General features: G+C 44.7%; 2 protein-coding genes across 2 annotated transcripts in view; one reads left to right on the top strand and one right to left on the bottom strand.

Annotated features, from left to right (window-relative positions):
- Window positions 1-938: 938 nt before the first annotated feature.
- CAPZA1 (capping actin protein of muscle Z-line subunit alpha 1) lies at window positions 939-10,361 on the bottom strand. The gene is made up of 10 exons (XM_042884361.1): window positions 10,291-10,361; window positions 6,439-6,502; window positions 6,158-6,209; window positions 5,317-5,380; window positions 4,678-4,884; window positions 4,188-4,267; window positions 3,688-3,766; window positions 3,124-3,195; window positions 2,451-2,513; window positions 939-1,950 (listed from the first exon to the last, which is right to left on the bottom strand). Exons 1-10 carry the CDS (start codon window positions 10,327-10,329, stop codon window positions 1,810-1,812), a joined length of 861 nt encoding a protein of 286 aa, XP_042740295.1. The 5' UTR covers window positions 10,330-10,361; the 3' UTR covers window positions 939-1,809.
- An 86-nt stretch (window positions 10,362-10,447) lies between these two features.
- The window catches only part of ST7L (suppression of tumorigenicity 7 like), a 21,853-nt gene continuing 17,993 nt past the window's right edge, over window positions 10,448-14,307 (top strand). Inside the window, 4 exon segments of the mRNA XM_042884439.1 lie at window positions 10,448-10,870; window positions 11,359-11,441; window positions 12,153-12,312; window positions 13,785-13,839. Coding sequence (XP_042740373.1) covers window positions 10,471-10,870; window positions 11,359-11,441; window positions 12,153-12,312; window positions 13,785-13,839 — 698 coding nt within the window. The 5' untranslated portion in view covers window positions 10,448-10,470.

Here is a 14,307-nt window from a genome sequence, read left to right on the forward strand (position 1 = left end):
ACAAGGTGCGCTCTGTCCTTCAGCAGCACCGAGCACAGCTGTGTGCAAGCAGGGCAGAGCACAAACACTGCTAGCACTCAGGCAGTGTTGCTTTGTCTGATTGCCTGACCTGGGACGTGTGTTGATTTGGAAGGTCCCTTCTAGAGGGGCCGTTCTGAACATGGTGTGTTTGTATCCAGTGCTGTTACACGAGTTGAGCACACGAGCTTAGGAGATGTTGCAGCAGTAGTGAAGAGCAGAACCCCCTGATCTGTTGTTTCACCAGGGCGAAGCTCTCTGTTAAAGCCGTACAGCTGCTTTTCTCTTTGAACCTGGAAGACTTCAATTCCAGTTCCCTGGGCTGCATGTGGGGCTGGTGGATGTTTGCAGCGTTCAGTTTGTCACCTGCAGTTCTGTTTGCAGTCATCAGGAAAGAACAGGCGTGAATGGCTTTAAAACAAAGGCTGGTGTATTTCTATCAGACTACACAGAGGGTGCCTGCGCTACGAACGGTCGGGTTCAACAGCAAATACAAATATATTTTATTTAGACAAAATATCTCACAAAGGGTACATGATATTACTGTGCAAAACCTGAGCTGCAATGCACAGGCAGTCCTGTCCCTATCTTCTGGAGCTCTTTGTGTAATTAAAAATTAGGAAGACGCTAGCCAGTTTAAAAAACAGAACCTGCAAAAAAAGGCCCATTGATAACCAAGTGTCAACAAGGCAAAGTGGGTGAACCAAAGGGGTTTCATGTTGTGATGGATCTAGTTGCAAGTTTTGACTGAGGAGAAAGCATGCACGTCTCTTCTGGCAGAGAAACTGATAGCACTGCTATTCTTGATTTTACAGAAAGACAAATCAACACGGAGCAAGCAGTTAAGAGCAATGATGATCTTAATTCCAGAATTCCCCTTAGCTATGACAAGAAACTGGCCACAACAGAGACAAAATGGAAAAGTTGTTCCTCCCACTTTGGTTCAAGTTTATTTATTTTGTATGCTATCCATCCATACACCTGTGATACAAATGTTATGAACCTGCCACAAAGCATTAAAGCACAACATCCCTATTTTGCAGACATTTGCATTTTTAATCTAATCCAGTCTCCACAGATCAGCAGCGACCTGACTCAGAGTTCTCTAAAAATGCAGATGTCTGATAACTGTACATACGTAAGGGAGAGCAAAAATGTTCACTTCTAAGGGAACATGGCTCAAATCTTCAGGTTGGAGGGGAAAAAAAAGCCCCTGGAAGAGCTAGCTGTGCAGGAATTTCTGTAATGGTTATTGTAAACTCGTTATGTGTAGTAAAATCCAGGCCTACAGGCTTTTGCTTTGTGGAGGTCAGTAGTAAGGATGCTTGGGAGCACTTACTGTGTCTGCATTATTACAACTTGCAGCACAGTGCCTTGAGCTGTTGGCAGATAGGATGAACTTACTGGAGTACCTGGAGTGCTGTACACAGGTGAAGGAAATGCCCTGCACCCTCAGATGTATTTATAATAGGGCTTTTGCAGCTAGGCAGTTTTCCAACCATTACAATTAGTGATTGAAAACAGCTACACTTCTGAACCATGAATGTGGTTTAATTAAAATGACCTATCAGTATATGCAATCACAAGAGGAAGCTTACGTGGCAGGAAACACAAAACACAAAGACAATGCTATTTGTTCCACAGTTCTCTCTGAGGCTAGAAAACCTGTCAACTTTGAAAGCCCTAGAAATATGCTGCACTGGTTTAGAAACCATCTACTTGGCATAGGACCACATTTGTTTCGTTTTTTGTTTTGCACACAAACATTTCATACAGCTCCTTATTTCCACCTTAAGCATTCTGCATCTCTTTGCCAATCTTGTAGCTGAGGATTTTGTTCCAGTCGATCTTGGTGCGGGTGACAGGCAGCTGCCGGCGTAAGGCTTTGAAGGTGGTGTCTGACATTGTCTGGTAGTTCTCACTGATTGCTGTCTGCAATGGCAAGCAGATTCAGTTAGAGCAGTGCTAAGATACCCTGAAAAAGCACGACTGTTAAAGCCTTTTTCTATGAGAGGAATGCATGCTACAACCAAATGAATAATGCAGTGTGGGTGCAAGTAAAGGGATTCTCCTGAGCCCTCCTGTACAAAGCAGGTCCACTCCAGGTGCCTCGCTGACTTATCTGCATCAAGTCTCCTTCCAGCACACAGGCTGGGACAATATAACAAGCCCTCAGACAGAGGAAAACATTGAGACCCACCTACTCCCTTTCCATGCTTGTTCCAGGCATCATTTGCAACCCTCTGAAATTGCTATACAGCAAACTGAACGATTACACGTACCTTTATCATTAGATTCTAATTCAACTAATGCCCTTTTCTAATTAATTCTTAGAGTCAATGCTAGATTAAGTCAGGAGCAAAATTTGAGGCCAGTTTTCATAAATGGAGACTGAGATGATTCCACCACGTTTAACAACCATTGATTTTTACCTGGTACTCATTTTCTGCATTTTCTATTATCTTAATAAATTCCTTAGCTGTCTGAACGTCGCTCTGCAAAGAGGGAAAAAAAACAATTTGCATGTTTAAAAATAACATTTTTAATGGATGTCTTCTCAAATGAGAGGCTGAGCACAGACACAGTGGATAACATGAGATGGAAGCTGCTGGGATTTGTAGCCTCTGCTCACTGCAGGTATCTCAGTGGAGTTCAAGATAGCAGGCTGAGCTTGTGCTTCAAACTGAAACAGGATTCACCCTTGTGAGCAAAAGGCAAGTAAGCCTTCATGGGATGGAGTATGGACTTGGGATTTTGACTACTGCTCCCCCTGCTGTGCTACAGGGCTTCTTACTTTGCCCTGAGAATACTGCCTTGGTTTCCATAGCCTGTATGTAGAAAGGTGTATTCTGCCCTCTTTAAATGACACTCTTAAGATAAGCTGTCCAATGGAGATTGTACTTCCTAATACTGTCTTATTTTAAGCAATTAAGAGTCTGTGTATTTAATACAATCAAGGAAAAAAACAAACCCTAAAATGACACTGATTAGTCACCCTTAAACTAAAACTCAATGGAATGTAGTCATACAAGCAAATCCCTCATGAGGTGTTTAAGAAATAAAATAGCTGCTTCATCTTTGAAAGAAGTGTTCTGGCACACTTACTGAAACCTGTACAGAGTCCTGGATGTCTTTGTGACTAACCAGCTGAACGTTACCATCTTCATAATAATGAACCTAAACAAAGACAGAACACAGGTTATCATTAATACTCGTTTTAGAATCCCTAGAGCCCCCAAATGCTACCAGAATGGCACAGCAGCTTTGTTGTGCCAATCTTCTCTGCTTACGTGGAGACTAAAAGCAGGATGGATTTTCTAAAAGGTTTCATTCTTTGTCAAGACTGTTCAAGATTATGTTAATGCAGTAAACGCCTAGAGTTGAAATAAGAGCAATTATATATATAAGTATATGAAATCAGAACAGGTTTTGGCCTGAAAAGTCAAACACTTGGAGGCACGCAGGATGATACTATACAAGAAATCACAGGCCAGGCTGCAGACAATGTTCAAAACAATGAAGCTTTAAGAATTAATATCTTGAATTGAACAGCTTAGTAATATCTCGACTCCAGAAGGACATTTGCTGAATTTCAGCATCTCATTTTGAGCAAATGCAGTGGTGTCTGGCAAGCAGTTTTTCCTGTTATTGCCAGACAATGCAGCTCACCTGGATCTTGAGCACTGCAGCCACCTGAGCTGTTGGTGGTGTGATGGTAAACTTCCATTCTGATCTCCAGCGACCATTCCTAAAAACAGGTGAAGCATGAAAACTGTATTTGCAGCAAGTGCTAAAAAAAAAAAGCTAAATGAATGTGAACAATGAGGTCCTGCTGCTCTGAGATCAGTATTGAAGTGCTTTATATGCCAATGAACTCAACTTCTGAAGCGCAGTTCCAACACCATGCATCTGTTACAGGCTGGCTCCAACACACTTATGCTCTGGAATATCTAAGGGGGATCTTCTTAGCCCTGCTAGCTGCTTTTTCTCTGGGCAAGTCATTGAGTTATGACTTAGGGAAGCATCAGGGGCTGGCAAAGAGAAGTAGACTAAAGAATGAGAAACTGAACCCCTTGAGGAGCCAAAGGCATCTTAACTTTCAGGGCAAGTAGAAGAAGGGTTTATTTGAAGTGTAGTAAAGGAAGAAAATAATGTTTAAGTAGTCTTACCAGAAATTTTTGGGCTGGAACTGATGGCTCTCAATACAGGCAATAATTGTCTGCTGTCCATCTATAGATTTACCATAAACCTGTATTCAGGAAAAAAGAGTTAAAACAGCACAAGAGCTGAGGAAAACCACTTGCAATTTCTGTTCTTGGCAGCGCTGTGGAGGCTTCCCATTGTGGAAACTCACTGGGAATGTGTGCCTAGTTATGCTGTCCAGTACTTCCACTTGTAGTTATGTGCAAACAATGCCTCCTATTCTTTTATTGCAGGTGTTAGGGCACTTGGCAGTCATGAATATGAACAATAGGGTCTAATAAATCTTTACCGTTATGTGCATACCAAGATTATTCACACCCTTTTTGAATTTATTCCAAAATTAGCCAGAACACCAGTGAAGACAGAACTCAGGCAGCACTGCCCAGCACAGAATGCACTCAAAGTCCTGAGTGACACAGAGCCAAGATTTTCCATCAGACAAGATGGATACTCAACAGTGCAGAAGCCATTGGGGTAATGATCTTTCACATAAGCTCTCAGTGCACTGTCACAGGCATCTCTCCATTGTTTTAAAGCTGATTCTGTGTCCTCAGGCTGGGGGTCGCTGGCTTCCTTCCTTAAGTGATCAAACTTGAAAGAGATTTTGTTTCTTGGGTCTAAAAATCTGCCGTTGCCCAGATCACCGTGTTCTGTGATTAAGACCTGAAAAATAAGAAACAGAAATCAAAATGCTCTTCTGCTGCTATAAATGTGAGACCACAGGAGAAAATAACACTAAGGATTCACTCCTATCAGTAGGAACTGTGAGCATGCAGTAAAGTATTTAAGCAATCTTTAAATAAACAGCAATCTTTAATCATTCATACCTGACGTGGAATTGCAATGACTTCAGTGTGGAGCTTTACCTAACATGAATTGGTCACCAGGTAGTAACAGACAATGCTCTAAAGATTTCACCTCTGCCTCTTACACAAGAACAACAATTTGGTAATGCAAGGATGACGTGGGGGAAGAAGGAAAGATGATAACTTGCAGGTAGAAAGAAAATGATCATAAAGATCTTGATAAAACAAAATACTTCTTGCTTCTGTGTGGGGCAGTAACACAAACCTTGAGAGTAAAGTTTTTCCTTACCTGATCATCATAGCCTTCTATCTTCACCGGAGTGAACTGATCCATGTTATACTGTGCAAATGCACTGTTAAGAATTAAGAGCATGAAATTTAGCTGTACGTACACGTTCTCATTCTCTTAGTGATAAGTACATGGTGTGACTCATACTACAGGGAAAACTGCCATTGCAAATAATCCACACATTGATAGCTGTAATCATCTGGGTCTAAAGCCAGGCTTATTCAGTAATCATGAAAGTATAGAGTTCAAAAGTAGAACAGAAGGCAGCCTGGGGGAAAATGAGCAAGCTGATGCAAAACAGGCAGCAAGGTAAACAAATATGAGTAGACTAATATTTATAACTATTTTCTTCTGCCAAGACCTGCTGACAGATGTGTCACCCAGACCTAAATAAAACATCAGAAGCCCTGTATGCATAACATGTAGACACCTTCTGATGAGACTGCACAAGTAAACAAGATGCTCTGACAGCATTTTTTGAAGGCAGCTTTTCTTTTTTTTTAAGCTCTGGCTGAGGACTACTCAGAATTTCAGGCTTCACTTGCTCACCAAATCACATTCCAACAAGATCAGCCATTCTTGCTGCTGCAGAATTACCCTTTTTGGCAGACTGCCTCCCTGTCAGTTACACAGGGCCTCTACACCACAAATTCCAATTTAAGCCTTTTAAAAAGAACCAGCCGTGCCTTTCATTATATATTTTGGTGGGGGATAAGGAACGACAGCAGCCTGCTCTCAATAGAACAAACGGCTTCCTTTGTTCCAGCATGATGGGTGTAAGTCAAACTACCACCACAGAGAGGCATACTCTTTCTGGCATGCTTGAAACACGAATACTCACTGTGCTGCTCCTTCCCTGAGAAGATTGTCGTTGTTAAGCAATAACCGGACATCTGGAGGAGGGAGTGCTCGAGTAAGTTATTGGCTTTTTGATCAAAGTTTCTCCAATTTTCAACTGTACAAACATAAACGTTGCTGATTTGAATCATTTTATTAAGGTAAGTAGTCACAGAATGGCAGCATGCTTTTCCCCACTCTGACCTCAGAGCAATGCATCGTGACACAGTCTGTCACAGTCAATGAATGTGAATAAAATGCTACTGATGGCTTTTCTTTACTTACCATTGAATACTTCATTAAATTCTCCAGGAGGGGCATGAGTGATGAATTTTGCAGCTATACGCACCTGTAAAGACAAAACCACTTGCTGACTTCATACAGACTGCAACCCACTCCGAAGCAATTAAACAAAAAACACTAACTATCAGATTTGGGGAGAAATCCAGGTGTGTGTTTTCAAAGTGGAAACCATCAGCCTCATGAGTCTAGATATTTTTTTCAGATGCTCAGCAAGAAGAGCCAACTCCACCGGGGTAACTGCAAAAAATGGGAACTGTTCAACCTTCACAGTACAGTTTCACTCTCTGTAAGAGTTGCAATGTTGTATTGCAAATGTGTATCTGTGCATCCATCACACCCACATTTAGCTTTTCGTCCAAGCAGTGTGATTCCCTGTGCAGGAACAGAGTGTGTACTCAAAGTCTCAGACCCTAAACCTATCTGGAAACAGTGTAGGAAACCTGTTTGACCTCACCCTGACTTATGGATTTGTTGCTGACTTTGTCAGGAGCTGAACAGGGCTTCGTTACAGGACGTCCTGGTTCCTTGTTATCGATGTCACGCTATGCTTTCAGGAGTTATTGTCTCTTTGAAGTCTGTGGTTAACAAAAAGAACTGGAACTACTCCATGCAGTGTACCAGCTTTTCTGGCGTGTGTTTTCTCAAGGGTTACTTGCCACCCTTGTCTGGCACCCTTACTCCTTCCCTTATCCTGCAGCAGTCTTTTACTGCAAACTGCAGCACAGTCCAGCCATGAGCTGTCATTGTAGGAAAGAATTAAGGCACCTGGAACTGTGATACAATAAGAGAAAAGGCCAAGTGGAAGGAAAAGACCCAAATATCTGTAAACTGAGGCTGTAAAAACAAAAGCAGTTCCCTTCTGAAAAATAATAAAGCTGTACTGTAACCAAAAATCCCATATACAAGTCTGGGATTATTAGAATTTTGGAGTGTTCACCTATTTCAGCTGAATTACTGCCACAGCTGGAAAAACACTGCTTCTCTCCTGTCTGCTATGTTTTAATTAGAAATAGTTGTTTGCATCAATTGTCACATAATGATTTAAAGCAAGCCATGAAAGAAAACTCACACCTTTGCAAACAAAGGGTAAACTGCCTTATTCCAACAGTATCGAGTAACAACTCTGCATTAATTGGGCAGAGCTTCAGATAAAAAGAGACTGCTTTCCAAATTGGAGTCTATTTTGCAAAAAACATGTATTCTTTATGCATGAAATAATTATGTAGCATGAGTGAAAAGCTTACGTTGAAGATTGTTGGTGTAAGTTGGTAACTTGTATAGTTCATACTAGTAAAAATGTAAAGCCTTTTTCTCATCATTTCCTGCTTTTAAATAAGGCTGATAAGAATGTTAGGATTGTAATAATATCGTTCTTATTGTGTGAAACTTCTCACTGTCCAAAGAACTGTAATTAGGATGTCCTGCTTCACAATCCTGTTAGACTTCGCTGCTGGAAGCTCGGATGGTGACGAAGATAATCCTGCAGTAATTAAGAGGGATGCTTCTGTTTTGTATCCTCTGTGGATTTCTCTGACAGACAGCCCTGAAGGGCTGAAACACTCTGGAAATTATAGCATGTGCTTTTCTAAGAAAGTGCAAGTGTAAGCATCAGTACAGCTGGATCAGACTGCTCTAAAGCATCAGGAGATACAGTACTTGGAGCTCATGTACCACTGCACACCAAGATCCATTTCAGTGGCTAAAATGTGCACTGCAAATTAATTCTCCAGAGGAACAGATTACTTTTTACGAGGTGCTCAACATATGGAAAAGCCCCTCTAAAAGCCATAAAAATTACTCTGTGTACACATAAGGAACAATGCTGTGGCTGCAGAATTGTGCTCTGTATGGTAGAAAGGGACCATGGTTGTAGGAGATGGACTTACAGGTCTATAGTTTCTGATAAAACACATGGGGGGGGGGAAATAAATACTACAGGAGGGATTTTAGTCTTCTACATTCCTCTGCCTCGGAAGGATGTGTAAAATTCAATCAACACAGGAAGGATGTGTAAAATTAAGTCAACACAGAAAGGACTTTGCACTTCCATTCTGTGTCCCCACAAAACCAGACACAAAGCAAACTCTGCCACAGAAAACCACTCACTGTTTTAAAGCAGCCCTCGCATTGATTCTGTCGTGGAGCAATAAAATAAAAAGCATTTAAATCAAACCACTGAAATCAGGAGCGGAGTGCAAGAAGTTGACAGTAGAGAACTTAATCCTAAATGCCAAGCATTTGAATCACCGTTACTTGTTGTTTTTAGGGCTGGTTTGTTTCAGAGCACTGTCAGCACAGTGGAAGGAAGTTCTTTTGCAGAAGCACGAAAATAAGGCTTTCTGCAAGCTGCCCCACTTCCTGCCCATCGCTGCCATTTCAGGTAGCTCTGCAGCAAGCTAACTACACTGACTTCCTTTTTCCAAAATGGGGAGAGTTGCTGATAGAGAAGCTGCCCAGCAATTTGGTAAAGCTGGCAAAACAGCAGCAGAATAAAGTTAGAAAACACACTGCAGCAGGTCTGGTTCCTGAGCCCTGGCTTTCCTCAAGTAAGGCTTATAAGGATGGGAGGTGTGAGGGAATACATGAATTTTACCATTTGTTTGATCGTTGGGTTTCTTTGTTTATTACATGGATGCTGTAATAAAGCTCTGCTGCATGTTTCTTAGAACTCATTTCCATCTTCTACCAGCGTTGGACACGGAGCCACTTGGACTGATTCAAACCTGCCTGTGCTGGGACATGAAGTTGAACAAGGGCTCCTATTTCAAGTGAAATCCTATCTGCCTGGACAAATGAAATGCTGGGGCACACACAGTGCAGGATGAACGTGCTGTGAAGGAACCGCAGACTTCAGGGAATGCAGTGGAAAAAGAGCCCAGCTGACTCTAGATCCTGATTCTCGCTCCCAGACTGAGTGATAAGTTTAGCTATAGCCTAAAACAGGGATCTGGTTCTACTTTCCAGCTCTGTTAATGACCTGTGAGGTTACCAAAGGCAATTCACTTCATTTCCTTTGCTAAAAACTTGCTAAAGCTTTGTTTTTCATTTTCATTTCAAACACGCTTTCTGTTGCAGCAGCCAAGCAGGTCAAAGATTTGATACAGCATTGGAGAGATTTCAGTTCCACGTGAATTCTGCTGTGAAATATTCATTTCGATGCTGCTGTGATCTAAAACTGTATCAAAGGCCACATCAATCATAAGGCCCTGCCAGCCTCCTTCACCATGTGGCCACTGTCATTAAGCACAAGCAGGCAGCTGGAGAGGAAAATAAAAGCAACTCCGTGCTCACAGGATCCCTGAGGATCAACGAATGTTGGCATCCCAAAGCAGAATTTCAAGAAAAACAAAACAAAACAAAACAAAACCAAACCACCAACAAAAAAAACCCACATGCAATAGTTTTACTATGCAAGGAAGAGTAGCTGTGGGTGCTGATTTTAGCTGTGGGTGCTGATTTTAGCTGTGGTATGTGGGAAAAAATGGCCATAGGCTGCCAGCTTTTCCTTTCTAGCAACTCAACGCTGCTTTTAAGACAGCAATTTTTCCGCATCCCCACATCAGAGGAACGATCATTCTGCACCTCTCAATACGAGCCTTTCTCTCCACGCCCCGTTCCCTCAGCTCCTCGATCCGCACCGAAGCAATGCGGGCGGAGAGCCGGGGCTGCATGCGTGGGAACGAAACAGGGCTACGAACTGAATGGGCTCGGGGAAAGGGAGGAGCCGACGGGCAGCCCTTGCCCGCTGTAGGGCTCCCGGCGCCCCGCAGCGCTGGGCTGGGCTGGCCCGTGAGGCAACAGGGGGCCTGGGGGGCGGGGGCGGCCGCTCCCTACCTTCTCCTCGTCCGACACCCGGTCCTCGAAGTCGGCCATTTTGGCAGCTCTGGGCCCGGCCCGGCCCCGCGCGGAGCACGCCGGGAGTCCCGCACCGGGCGCCGTAGCCGGGGCTGGACCGGAAGCGCGTTCCGCGCCATCTTGGCTGTGGGCAGACGCCACGCGGCCGCCATCTTAGAGATGGGTGCGGTCGAGAGAGCGGAGCCCGCTGGCTCGCGAGGCTGGAAGCGGAGCGGAAGCTCGGGGCTGCGGTCTGGTGGATGAGCCTGGGGAAGAGGGGGAAACTTAGCCAGACTGAGGCCGCTTCTGAGCACCGAGCACCGCGGGGAGACCCCGCCCGGCTCCGCCCGTCCACCCCGCCCCTTCCCGGCATCCTCCGCGCTGGCCATGGCGGACGGCTGCGGGACCGGCAGGGAACCGCCGTGCCTCGGGGCGGCGGCGGCGCTGCGGCGCTGGGAGCAGCTGAGGCGGCGGGCGGCGGCACCGTGGGCCCGCGGGCTGCTGGCTGTGGCCGCCGGGCTCGGGCTTTTCTACGCTGCGCTGCGGGTGCCGCTACGGCTCCGGGACGGCCTGGCGGCCGGTGAGGCGAGCGGGGAGCGGGGCGGTGGAGCCCGGCGGGGCTTCCGGGCCGGGTTTTGTGCCCTCCTAACCGGGCTTTGTACCCCCCAGGCGCTGCACTGAGCCCGGGCTGTGGTCAACCCTCGGTCTGTGTAAGGGAGAGAGAACCGTGTTTCCTCTCCTGTGCCGTGAGGGCGATGAGGGCAGCACCGTGCATAACGCGGCGCGTTTCGGGTATAAGTTAAGATGAAATAATGCCCTGAAAGGACCCGTGCCACGAGGCTGTTGTTCAGTGACGTTTGTATTTTGGGACGGTCGCGTAAGCAGCGAGCTGTCACAGAGATACATTCGGACCAAAAGAGCTCTAATAAAGCAGTTTTAGCCACGAGGTCCCAAGGGTGATCTTATACCACACTTGTGTTTAACTTTTCATGCTGTGTTGTTCAATAAAAACCTCTCTGCGTGTTTCAGTTCTGCTCGTTAAGTCTTGGTTTTTCTGTCTCCCAACAGTGACTGTGTTCTTAAGCACTTTGACTCCAAAATTCTACTTTGCCCTCACAGTGACCTCATCCTTTATATCCGGACTGATATTTGTAAGTAGGCAGCTTTTCTTTTTTCCTTTTCTTTCCCTGCATTTTCAGCACCTCTGAGGTAGTTTCATTGAAGGTGAATGCCATAGATTTCTGTGCTCAGACTCTAGAGGGTGCCTTTGCACTAGCAAGGAGCTTGTTACTTAGTATGCTTCCATACCTATTCTAAATTCTTTTTAATTACGTGTCTTGTGTGTCACTTGAGCCTAGGCAAAGTAGATTGTATCTGTTTTAAGGGACTCAGGCTTGTTTTGAGCAGGTGTGTGCATAAATTATGTGCATAAACATATAAACATTTCAAAATATACATGCAGAGACTGCGGACATCTGTGGAAATAAACTTCTGAGATGTTTATCTCTTGGAAGGTCGGGAGTTTAGTTTCCAACAGTAGTAGTTTGGTGGCTTGTGCATGTATTAAGGTATAAATACCTCATTGTCCATAGTGTAACAATAAGACCTGGGGAGAGAGGAACATAATGAGAGTAAAACTTTCCTTTTTTCAAACTTTCCCATGTTGTGTTGTTAATCCTGTGTGACAAGACAATCCTGAAGTAGGTAATTACCATTAATTTGTAGGTAAATATATTCTGTCTGTAAACATTTGCAAGGGGATGTCCTCGCTCTGTACAGTTTTCTCTTCATCCCTGGTGTTTATGTCGGAAGGGTGTTGCCTAAGGAAATGTGGGGTGCTTTTTTCTTTCCTCCCATAACAGGTATTTGAGTGGTGGCATTTCCGAAAGTATGGCACGTCCTTCATTGAGCAGGTATCTGTGAGTCACCTGAGGCCGCTCATCGGCGGCGTGGAAAACAGCCCTCCAGCACCAGCAGCATTCTCAGCTGGGGAGAATGAGGCCAACAGACAGAACGTGCCAGGTGATTGCTAACACATCCCAACAGTTTTCATTCCGCTTGAAGGTTTGGGGCGGTGTGGCTGGAGGACTGCGTAGAGGAAATGGACCTGGGGGTATTGATTGATGCTCAGCTGAACATGAGCCGACAGTGTGCCCAGGTGGCCAAGAAGGCCAATGGCATCCTGGCTTGCATCAGAAACAGCGTTGCAAGCAGGAGCAGAGAGGTGATTGTTCCCCTATATTCAGCACTCGTGAGGCCGCACCTCGAGTACTGTGTCCAGTTTTGGGCCCCTCACTGCAAGAAAGATATTGAGGCCCTGGAACGTGTTCAAAGAAGGGCAACAAAGCTGGTGAGGGGTCTGGAACACAGGCCATATGAGGAGAGGCTGAAGGAGCTGGGAATGTTCAGCCTGGAGAAGAGGAGGCTCAGGGGAGACCTCATTGCTCTCTATAACTTCCTGAAGGGAGGTTGTAGTGAGCTGGGGGTCGGCCTCTTCTCTCGTGTCATTAGTGATAGGACCAGGGGGAATGGTTTCAAGCTACGGCAGGGGAGATTCAGGCTGGACATGAGGAAGTATTACTTTTCAGAAAGGGTGGTCAGGCACTGGAATGGACTGCCCAGGGAGGTGGTGGAATCACCGAGCCTGGGGGTGTTCAAGGAAAGACTGGATGTTGCGTTGAGGGACATGGTTTAGTAGGAGCTATTGGGAATAGGTGAACGGTTGGACTGGGTGATCTTTTAGGTCTTTTCCAACCTTAGTGATTCTATGATTCTATGATTCTATGATGCTTTCAAATGAGTTGACTTTTAAAGGGAATTTACTCTGCGCTATTGCTTGTAATAATTGGAGAAAATTGAGACAGGGGAGGTTTAGGTTGGATATCAGGAGGAAGTTTTTTACCCAGAGGGTGGTGAGGCACTGGAACAGGTTGCCCAAGGAGGCTGTGGATGCCCCATCCCTGCAGGCATTCAAGGCCAGGCTGGATGTGGCTCTGGGCAGCCTGGGCTGCTGGTTGGGGACCTGCACACAGCAGGGGTTGGAACTGAATGAGCAGTGTGGTCCTTTTCAACCCAGGCCATTCTATGATCTATCATTCTATGAGAGGCCTACATTTTATGGTGTGTGTTGTTAATAATGATACAATGAGGTAATTGATCTAAAACATTAATTATTTATTCCCTTAGTAAATAGGTGACACATTCAGCTAAAACTGTTTCAGTAACTTTAGATATTTGCTATTCTAAATACGTGCAAGGTACAAGTTGCTTGGATATAAGTGGCACTTTTTAATATTTAATACTAATGAGCAGCCAAAACATGTATGTGACAGCAGAAGTTTATGGAGATGGGAAAGATTGTATGATTGTGATCAAGCTGAATCAAGTTGAAAATTAAATGGGCTTCTAAAATTAAAATTGCGTTTTCACAACTGCATCTTAAACTCAAAGTAGGATTGTTGTGCTCTTAATTCAAAAAGTGTTTTTTTTTTCAGAATGCAAGATGTGGCGAAATCCTCTTAATCTTTTCAGAGGGGCAGAATACAGCAGGTATTAACCATCTCACTTTCCATTGCATGTATTTAAAATTGATTGGGAGCCTATGCATGACTTCACTGCAGAGCTTTTGCTGGTTGTACTGGGAAATGGCCGAACCCTGCAGGGGTGATTGATGCCAGTCCTGTGTTTAAAAGGCACCTATCCAAGCTGTATGGGAACTGCTGAGTCACGGCCTGAACCTCTGATTGATCACCTGAGGTGAGCCATGAGTCAGCCAGAGGAGCACAGGTGAAGGCAATTCACCTGTGCTACCGGAAGGGGTGGAGCCAGGCTCCACCCCTCCTGGACCTATTTAAGAGCTGGCTACCAGAGGGGAAGGATCTCTTCTGGAGATCCTCCTCTTTGATATCTTCTAGTGAGCTCAACCCAAGGGTAAGCTCTTCTACTTATTCTCTTTTGTGATCCCTGTTTGCTTTGCCTTACTCTTTTGATTATATTGCAATTATAACATCTTGGTTA

The sequence above is a fragment of the Lagopus leucura genome, unplaced genomic scaffold, assembly GCF_019238085.1.
Source record: "Lagopus leucura isolate 7727_CA_CO unplaced genomic scaffold, USGS_WTPT01 Super-Scaffold_100043, whole genome shotgun sequence".
Lineage (NCBI taxonomy): Eukaryota > Metazoa > Chordata > Aves > Galliformes > Phasianidae > Lagopus > Lagopus leucura.

Bases quoted from the DNA above. Each gene is read 5' to 3' on its own strand.
- CAPZA1 (XM_042884361.1), bottom strand. From the start codon at position 10,329: ATGGCCGACTTCGAGGACCGGGTGTCGGACGAGGAGAAG. The intron at 4,885-5,316 runs GTAAGGAAAAAC...CTTATTTTTCAG, and splicing joins TAGAAGGCTATGATGATCAG to GTCTTAATCACAGAACACGG. The intron at 1,951-2,450 runs GTAAAAATCAAT...TTGCCATTGCAG, and splicing joins ATGCAGAAAATGAGTACCAG to ACAGCAATCAGTGAGAACTA.